Source organism: Hakea prostrata, chromosome 11, assembly GCF_041222555.1.
Source record: "Hakea prostrata isolate BN-2017 chromosome 11, UWA_Hpros_2, whole genome shotgun sequence".
Taxonomy (NCBI): domain Eukaryota; kingdom Viridiplantae; phylum Streptophyta; class Magnoliopsida; order Proteales; family Proteaceae; genus Hakea; species Hakea prostrata.
In genome coordinates this window covers 25,304,167-25,314,315 of record NC_142610.1, presented here as the reverse complement: position 1 = coordinate 25,314,315, position 10,149 = coordinate 25,304,167, and the positions used below count along the sequence as shown (strand labels likewise).

Here is a 10,149-nt window from a genome sequence, read left to right as displayed (position 1 = left end):
TCAGAAAACAAATTCTCGAGATGCAGAGATTGAGTTGTAAACCCTGAGAACAAGTTTCTTGTCGAATTCATTCAACTTGGAAACTGATGGAAGGGGTCTTCCTTTTGGAATCCTCCTCTCACCGAAAATACTCTTAGGATCCTCCATGTAGCCAGCACCGCTTGCTGAGATGCCAAGCATCATATTTATGTAACCTTCACGAATCTTCTTAAGAACTTTCATGGGCCACTTTAGTTTCAGGTGCAGCTTTTTTGATGATAAAGATGATGATGAAGATGAGCGTCGACTGCTACCATTTCCTCCTCCAAGCTTCAAGACCTTCAATTTCTTCCTCACAACGTATCCACCAGTACCTTCGATTCTCTGATATGTTCTCCCACTCAAGAGCCTCTTCAAGCTCCCATAAATTGGAACAGAAGACATGTCCATCTCTTCTCTCTTTTGTCTTCTTTGATCTTCTAGTTTCCTTTTCTTAAGATATAGCTAGAGAAAGTGAACGAAGCTTTGGATTAGAAGACCGGAGACCTGCTTAAGTTTGATGGTTTAGGACACCGAGAGATCCTTTATATATGAACAAGCAAACAGACACGGTCTTACCAAAAGCATATATTTTAATTCTACTAATTAAAACAAATTAGAAGAAGAAGAAGTCCATTCTGGCTTACCGATAAGTTGCACACAATTGAAAAAAGAAGTAAAAAGAGCCAATAAAATTGACTCAACGCTTAATCGGTATAAACCAAGTCACTGGATTGACATTTTCTATGTTGAATATACTTGAATCCGTTCCCATTCACGCCATCACTGATGTACTAGAAGCAGGTTTACTTAAAGAGAGTCGTCTCAACAAAGTTGACCATACATCGCTAAATCCTATTGGGTCTCAGGGAAATATTCTCAATTGGCGGCTGGAAGCGTTTCTATGGCTTCATACATACATATATGTGGCATTCTTCTCATCGGTACGTGTAGAAATTAAATACGATATCCACCAAAGGTTGGCTTGACTTGGCAATTATCATTGCATCTCTTCAGGAAGAGCTCAGTGTTCCACTTTCTCCATCCAGTGGAATATGGAATAGCCTTCCATGCTGTTGGGGTGTTGCCTAATTGACAATAATCAATACTTTTAATTTTAATGAAAAGGTCATGTGTTTGATTCTCTGTATGATAACGTGGATCTTTTACGTTCTGACAATAGACCACTGCATGGCCTGTCTATAGTACCGGGAACCAACCTTGATACTACCGACAGGGCATCCAACAGTTGGACACACAGACGTGTTGAATGCACAAATACAAAGGATTTGGACTCCCGTAAGAATATGTAATAGTCTCCTAGTCCTATCCCCTAATACAACTGTAACAATTCCAAATTACTCTCCTACCCAATGTGTAAAATTGCCAACTTGAAAACATGAAAAGAAAAAATTAAGAAAAAGAAAAAAGTAGAAGAAGAAGTAGTTCTTAATTCGAATATTTCAACAGAGCTAGGGTCAAGGGGTCTTTTATAGGGTGTGGCCCTATACATATCCGGAACTAGAATCTTCACCATTTAAGGGTTCTACCACTCCAAAACCTCTTCAAGGCATACATATATGTCGCATTCTAAATGGGCGGAAGGAGATTTTTTTATGGCTTAATATACCTATATGTCGCATTCCTCTCAATTTGTTCGAATCAGAATAATGGATATGATATAACCATCAAATGTTTGTGGCTTGACTTTTTGGTGAAGTTAGCTGCAAAAGATCAATTGTCTACTTCAATTAATCAGTCTTGGCACGTAAGGATTGATTACTCAAAAGTTGGACAAGAATTTAGATTTTCTGACCAAGTCTATATAGCTCCTTAATTGCTCGTGGGCAAATTGATTTCATACATGTATTTTATTGTATACTTTATTTTGTCATTTAATATAACTGATCTTTTACCTAGGTAAACCACCCATAGGTTAACTTCAATTGGTAATGACTGACTCACGGTTTGATTCTCCCTAATGAATCCAAATCCTTGTCAATGTATCCGACTGCGAAAGATTTGACAATCAACATATGAGAAGGAAATACACCTTTTGAAAACATACTAATTTCTTTTTTTTTTTTCAGAGAAAGGGAGCTTTGATTAAATAAAGAGAAAAAAAGAAAGAAAATTACATTCTGAAGAATTTCTTACCATTAGCATCATCCCTGACTTCGGCCAAGCGCATCTTGTCTAGATGGACTCCTTGGGAGGTATCAAGGAAACCTGGGCGACAGTCCGCACAAACGTTAATCTCCCGAACATGATGAACAAAATTACATATCAAAAAACCACCCCTTAACTCCCTAATCTCCATGATCAAATCAACAACCCTCCAAGATGTAGTTTCGTTTAGCCATTTCTAGACGGACTGTTTCCATTTGGGCTTTTTCATCCAACGGTTGCCATTAGAATCCATCCACATGTAGTGGTTTTTAAATTGTGTATATTTCATCCAAGATTGGATCGTAGAGTCTACTATATGGTGCATACTCGGAAGTTACAAAGCATTGAAGTTAATTTAACGTCAATGGGTGGAAGACCAAGTGTGGAAATAACCCTCATTTGTTCAGTTATGAGTTTTATGACAGACTGCGTTTCAATCATGGCAGTTTTGGAGTCCTATGGTCTTCCCATTATTAATCGGAATCACTCTACTCTACAACCCAAGTCCTATATATATATGTTCAGGCACCAATCTCATAAGCATCGACAAAAATCTTCTTAAGAAGCCATGGCCTTCAACAATTTGATTACCTCGTTACTGGTCATGTCATGCTTGATTGGTATTGTTTCCATGGCTGAGGCGCGGGATCTACCAATACATAAGCCCGGTGAACATCTTGCAGCTCGGCTAGAACAGGCTGGTATGGTAGATTGCTGGAATGCATTGCTAGAGCTGCGTTCATGCACCAATGAAATCATCCTCTTCTTTATGGATGGTGAGGCTTATCTTGGCCTTGAATGCTGCAAAGCCATCCGTTTGATCACCCACCAGTGTTGGCCTTCGATGCTTACCAATCTGGGTTTCACTGCCGAAGAGGGCGACATTCTTCAAGGTTACTGTGATACTTCGTCTCCCTCGCCAACCCAATCTGTGGCTCCTTTTCCATCGTTTTCTGTCCCTCCTCCTACTAGTCTTGTCGATGTCGATGTCGTTGGCTAAGTTAAAAATGATGTAACGGGTGTTTACTTGCAGAACATAATAAAATCGTTTGAGCTTAATGTTACTCTATATCTCTACCGGTAGATTGAATTTGCTAGTTTTGTGGTAAGGGTGAAGGTCCTTCAAGACTCCACCTTCCTTGGCTTTTTATCTTCTCGAAATTAACAAAGGAACATTGAAACCAAAACAGAGAAATTGCAGGGAGACACAATTCTAATTAATGTGGTAACCAAAGAGTTACAATGGCTCTGTGGATCCTAATTAACAACAATAGAATGAAAATGAAATTCTTGATCGTCATTGCATATCAATTAAAGACAATCAATTCATACACACTTTTATATAAACATCAACCCTCTCACAGAGGAACCCAAGCTTCCTACTCAAAACTATATATATCAGAATTTGGAAGAAGAAACTTGTCAATCTAAACTTGTCAATCTTCTCATATAGACAAACCCAAAAGGAAATTGTTTCTTTTGGGTAGAGAGGATTGAAGAAGAAGAGAAAGAAATAGACACAAAGAGGTTCCTTGAGACAAGATAGGATTCATTAGGCAGCAAATTCTCGGGAAGCTGCAATGGAGTTGTAGACCCTAAGAACAAATTCCTTGTCAAATTCCTTTAACTTTGAAACTGTTGGAATGGGTCTCCCTCTTGGAATCCTCTTCTCGCCGAAAACATTTTTGGGATCCTGATCCAAGTAGCCAACGTTGTTGGCCACCCCAAGCATAATATTTATATAACCTTCACGGATCTTCCCAAAAACCCTCAAGGGCCACTTGGTTTTCAGCTGCAGCTTTGGTTTGTTTTCTATGATCTTTGATGAAGATGATGGCCGTCTTCTACTGCTATTCTCTCCTCCAAGCCTCAAGACCCTCAACTTCTTCCTGACAACGAATCCACCGGTACCCTCAATTCTCTGATATGCCCTCCCACTCAAAAGCCTCTTCAAGCTCCCGTAAATTGGAGCTGATGAAGACTTGTCCATCTTCTCTTTTTTTTCTTCTTCTTCTTCTTCTCCTTCTTCTTCTTCTTCTTGTTGCTTTTCTCAAGATAGCTATGGAGACAGAAAGAGAAAATGAAGTTTTGGAAGAGAAGAGCCTACTTGATAAGTATGGAAAAGAGACTTATATATAGAAAAATAAACAGAAAAATGCATTACCCACACAAGCAACCTAGTATGATGGGAGCCTGCTTGTCCTTAATGGACTTGGTCATACCTTTCTAGGGGCATAAATAAATATTATGGGGCCTTGTCAATAGACTTTTGGCCATACCTGTTCAGAGGCATACTTTATTAATGATATTGATGAGAATAAGTCCAGTTGGGGGGGGGGGGGGGGGGGGGGGGGGGGGGGGGGGGGGGGGGGGGGGGGGGGGGGGGGGGGGGGGGGGGGGGGGGGGGGGGGGGGGGGGGGGGGGGGGGGGGGGGGGGGGGGGGGGGGGGGGGGGGGGGGGGGGGGGGGGGGGGGGGGGGGGGGGGGGGGGGGGGGGGGGGGGGGGGGGGGGGGGGGGGGGGGGGGGGGGGGGGGGGGGGGGGGGGGGGGGGGGGGGGGGGGGGGGGGGGGGGGGGGGGGGGGGGGGGGGGGGGGGGGGGGGGGGGGGGGGGGGGGGGGGGGGGGGGGGGGGGGGGGGGGGGGGGGGGGGGGGGGGGGGGGGGGGGGGGGGGGGGGGGGGGCCCCCCCCCGGGGGGGGGGGGGGGGGGGGGGGGGGGCCCCCCCCCCCCCCCGGGGGGCCCCCCCCCCCCCCCCGGGCCACTACTCCCAAAACACTCATGTGAAACCTCATTAAAATGGTCCCCTAAATGTTCGAACTTAATTTTCACATTGTTAAATATACAATAATAGGTTTTACTGAAGTATCTTGAGAATATATAGTTTGAATTCTACGATCAATGTATATCAAAGGTACTGGAGCAGATTTCAAAAGACTTCTCATATATAGAACAATGAATACCAAGTCATTAAGATGAAATCGAGGGCAATAGACATATATAATATATGCTTTACCATTTCAAAGAGGCATTCAATTAAAAATATATGCTTCAAGAAATTGAAGAGGTTGACTTTTATGTTCGGTTATACTAATAGGTCAAATCTTTTTGCATTGACTTTTGACTCTGATTTATTAGTATTTTAGATGTATGGATGATGGTGAGGATATCGTTGAAAACTTCCAAAATTTCACTAGCAAAATAAACATTAGAAGTATTAAAATGTATACTAAGTCCATCTAGAGAAGTTTTATTTTTTAATTGAATAGGTAGCTTTGAAATTTTCTGTTGGAACTTGGAAGTGACACATGAACTTACAATGCTTTGATATTATCTACTACGGATTTTAGAAATTAGAACATGGAGGAAGGAGGTTGGAAGTTGAAACCTTGGTCCACTTAAGCAAGGTTCCGGTATCGAAACCTTGATCCGTTTAAGCAAGGTTCCGTAATCGAAACATTGTGGATGCAAAAAATCCCCTCTGGGAGACTCACCCACTACAGCCAGTGTGTGATTTGGGTCGAACACTGGATTAGTTAGGGCAAAACCTTGAAAACCGGGGTTGACAACCAATATATATATTTATATATTACCAAAGGAAAAGACTTTTGTTCCCCGGCAATACCAAAGAAAATGAGTATGAAATGGCAATTCAAGGCTGAAGGGTTAAGTAACTAGATTGCCTTGAGAACTAGTAACCCTCTCCCAACATATTTGAGAGATTAGCATCTTTTACATTTCTTTTAGGGTGAAGAAAATATCCTTACATAGCCTTTTAAGTGATGCTATAGACTTGTTCGTCAATTTAATTCCAACTAGGACAGGAATATTAGGTTCTCTTTTTATTTATTTATTTTTAAATTATTTTTTGGATAATGAACTTTTTTATTCAAATTCCAGTGAAACACTTAAGGCATCCCCTTACCCAGTTTGATAAGCCAAAAGGAGGAACCAAACCACCTTATCGGGGACTGGGACTGGGTTGATAAGGCCTCCCTAGCCAAGGTATCAGCCACATGGTTGATTGACCTTTGTAAAAAAACTCTTCCATTTCCGGATATCATTGACAATAGAAAAAGGTCACTTGTTGGTTCTTTTTTTCCATTTAGACAACCTATCAAGACCATGGAACTGATGATGTATACTGTCATTGACCTAAATTATTGTAGATCAGCAATTTATTGTAGCTTCAGTCCGAAAGCCAAATTAGACAGCATTTTGCTCGACTAGCTCCAGAAAGTCTGTCATGGAACTGATGCTTACTGTCATCCTAAGCAAAGGAGCATGTCAAAAGGCTACTCAGCCCCCCTAAATTTGAGAGATCTTCAGAACCAATACATTAATGTATACTGTCATTGACCTCCAAATTGGTGCAGGTACTAAACGTTTGATTAAATCAAATAAGAACTTCCAGAAATCTATAAAACTCATACAGACATGAACCTGACGCTTCCCCCACCCCCACCCCAGAAAAGAAGAAAAAAAAAAAAAAAAAAATGACCCTAACCCACAAGTGAAGTATTTTAGGATTGAAGGTTCGGGATCTAGCACTGTTTGGGGGCACAGAATTGGGTAGAGAACAAGATGGATGTCTAACGTTTAAGGGCTACAGTTTGGTTTAAGGTTTGGGACTTGGGAGTATGTGATTAAGATTTATAATTCTGGTCAGATGAGCGAGGAGAGAGGAGAGAGGAGAGAGGAGAGAGGACAGGGTTTTAGGATTTAAGACTCAGGTTATAAGAGTATGGGGGGAGGAGGTAATGGTATAGGGTGTAGGGTATAACAAATATAACAGGAAATAAACTACCCTGGGTGTGGCTTTGGGGATTTTGGGTATCGAATGGAGACTGATTCAAGGGGAAGACTGTGGGTCAGTCTCGGTAATGGAAAACCCTCTGTTATACAATAACTTGGATGCCAAATTGGAACTGCATAGACTGTTAAACATAGATAGAAGAGCAAAATGTAGATGATATAAAAGTTAACCCAAGGTCAATCATCCCTTATAATGAAATGGTTCACCCATAATGAAAAACTACTGCCATTCCGCAGCTAACAATTCACTCTCTGCTAACTGAATGCGCTGGTTGAAAATTATTTATCCCCTATGGTAATGGCACCAACAATTTGTATTGCACTCATTTATTATATCTAAAACACACAAACAAAGACATGAAGGAAAGATAATAATCGTAGTTAGAAATGCATGGAGCATGATAAGCAAACAGAGCAATAGAAGTACAATCATGGTAATACACCAGACAGCAATTGAAGTGCAATTGTATGTAGGTAACAAACAGAGTGCTCAAAGATAACGAAACAGAGGTGCAGGGCAAATCTCCCAGTGGAAATTCCAGAAATATACTCAAAATGATTCAGGAAGAAAACCAATGCCACATGTCTGAGTTGAAAAGAAACTCCCAAAAGAAAACCTCAAAAATTAATGTTTCTTACAAGGCTAGTACTCTCCCTTCCAGCAACCCTTCCACTCAACACTTCCAGGTGTTATCTGCATTTGCTCCCATTGACACATTTCAGCCCAGCAGCATCTACGTGGCAGACCTGAGTCTTGTCAAGAGGGTGGCGAACCCCTGGGAGCCCCAGTTCAGATTCGCCGTGGGCATATCCGACAGTAAATTTCTGATTTGCATTTCCCATCCATTTGAAAACGGATGCACGGCTTCTCTTTTACTCGGCCTCCTGCCTGAATCGTTCTCATACAAAAATAATAAGCATGTAAGTATATAATTACACAAATCTATCTGTGAAAGTTAGAATAAACTAAAAGAAATATAATACAAAACAAAAATATATCCATTGATACAATAAGGTTAGAAAGCCACAATAGAGAAACTTACATTTACCATTGCACCGCCGTGGAGTGTGCTACCTCCCTGATTGCTGGAACCTGCTGCACCTCCATTGAAGCTTTCTTGAAGAGATTGGAATCTTAGCGATAAATCTCTTATGTCATTTCGAAGAATTAATATTCCATCATAAACCATCTGGAGGGTCAATCCAGTACCCTCCCTCTCCCCTTCCATTTACGGAGGTGCAGGGCAAATCTCCTATTCAAACAAGCAGCGGAAATACCAGAAATACACTCATGATGTTATAGACATCAATTAATTATTTTGAATGAAATAACAACTTTATTGTTATTTAGGTTAAGCAATACCATCTTACAAAAAAAGAAAAAAAAAAAAGAAGAGTTAACAAATATCATTAAGAATAGAATCTATGATGTTATAGACATCAATTAATTATTTTGAAATTATAAATAAATTAATGTTTAGTATAATTGTCTTCTTATCTATTTTTTTCAAATTTATACTTCAATATTTTTTTTTCATCTTTTTTCTCATATATAGTTGCACATGCATTTGCACATATAAATTTTGAATATATATATATAAAAAGTCTTCTTATCAAATTAACTAATATATATATAATAATACTCAAAATTATCGTTCTTTTTTCTATTTTAATAGAACTTCAAAGTTATAATTTATAATAATAAGAATAGGCTAGAAGCACTTAATATATATATATATATATATTGAAATATGCTATATTTTGTAATTGAAGAATTTGAAAAATCATTCAACTAATTAAAAATAAATAGTATAATTTAATTCATATTGTTATGACATTAGAAACAAATATTTACCTGTGATTTTCTTCTTATAGGTTAGTAGTATTTCAATTGCCTCCAATATGTCAAACAAATTATTCAAAAAAAGATAAATTGAAAATCATTGTGTTAAATTATAACTAAATACAATAGTCTCAAACATTTTCGATTATTAATGTGATTTCTGTATGATTATTTATTATCTTCAATCATGCATAATCTATTTCTTAAAAAAAAAAATTTTAAAAGACACCCCATAACATTTTGCAAAAATGATGGACACCCCAAAAAGATATCAATTTGACTTTTACAACCAAAGATGTCTCTTAAATTTTCACAATGGTACACTCCCGTTAGTAAATTCCTTAAGTCATCCTTAGATAATCTCACAATTCATACATTACCATTAATTTCTTGTTACTTTACAATGTTGCCCCCAAAAAGATTAAATCGTTAATTTCATCTTGATGCTTTATCTTTAATTCTTCATTTTATATTATAAGATCTAGAATAATACAATTATGGTATATTTGTCATTTATTTTAACTAATCAATGTTTCTAACAAAAAAAAAAAAAAGGAAGTCATTGCTAATTTAGCATAGTTTTGGGGTATCTATGATTTGCGCCAATTAACTTGGAGTGTCCCTAAAGTTTTTCCAATAAATATCATGCCTAGTGTATGAACAAAGTAGTTTAAAATTACTAAGAAACGATAAAAAAAAATGATATACTCTTAAAATGTTTCACGTGATTAGCATTTATAATAATCATCACAATTTTAAACATTTTATTGTGTTCATTTAATTCACTACTTCACATTATATCGTTCAAAATATTATTTGCCTTCATAATATATCCAACAACCTTATAACTAATTTTTTTTTTTTTTTTTTTTTTTTTTTTTTTTTTTTTATTTTTTTTTTTTTTTTTTTTTTTTTTTTTTTTTTTTTTTTTTTTTTTTTTTTTTTTTTTTTTTTTTTTTTTTTTTTTTTTTTTTTTTTTTTTTTTTTTTTTTTTTTTTTTTTTTTTTTTTTTTAAAAAAAAAAAAAACCCCCCAAAAATTTATATTTTTTTTTTTTGGAAAAAAGTTTCGGGGGAAGGGGGGAAAAAAAAGGGGAGGGGATCCCCCCTTGTTTTTTTTTGGAAATCTTCAGGGGTTGGGATGGAGGACTCAAGAACCTTGAAGGGGGCCCCATAGCTCTGTCACCTGATCAATCTTTAGAAGGGGGCAACCATTCAGGCCTTGCTTCAGTCCTACACATAAAATATAATAGTCCAAGACAGAAGCTTTTTGCAGTTCAAGAGTATAATTTGGATGGGACCAATTGCAAG

General features: G+C 38.3%; 3 protein-coding genes across 3 annotated transcripts; 1 reads left to right on the top strand and 2 right to left on the bottom strand.

Moving 5' to 3' along the window:
- LOC149001105 (uncharacterized) lies at positions 1-429 on the bottom strand. Its single transcript, XM_089139265.1, has one exon. The coding sequence runs from the start codon at positions 427-429 to the stop codon at positions 1-3; it is 429 nt and encodes a 142-aa protein (XP_088995391.1).
- Positions 430-2,746: 2,317 nt separating this feature from the next.
- LOC149001104 (egg cell-secreted protein 1.2-like) lies at positions 2,747-3,187 on the top strand. The gene has a single exon (XM_089139264.1). The coding sequence runs from the start codon at positions 2,756-2,758 to the stop codon at positions 3,185-3,187; it is 432 nt and encodes a 143-aa protein (XP_088995390.1). The 5' UTR covers positions 2,747-2,755.
- A 552-nt stretch (positions 3,188-3,739) lies between these two features.
- On the bottom strand, positions 3,740-4,177 carry LOC149001103 (uncharacterized). Its single transcript, XM_089139262.1, has one exon. It carries the CDS (start codon positions 4,175-4,177, stop codon positions 3,740-3,742), a length of 438 nt encoding a protein of 145 aa, XP_088995388.1.
- Positions 4,178-10,149: the final 5,972 nt, after the last annotated feature.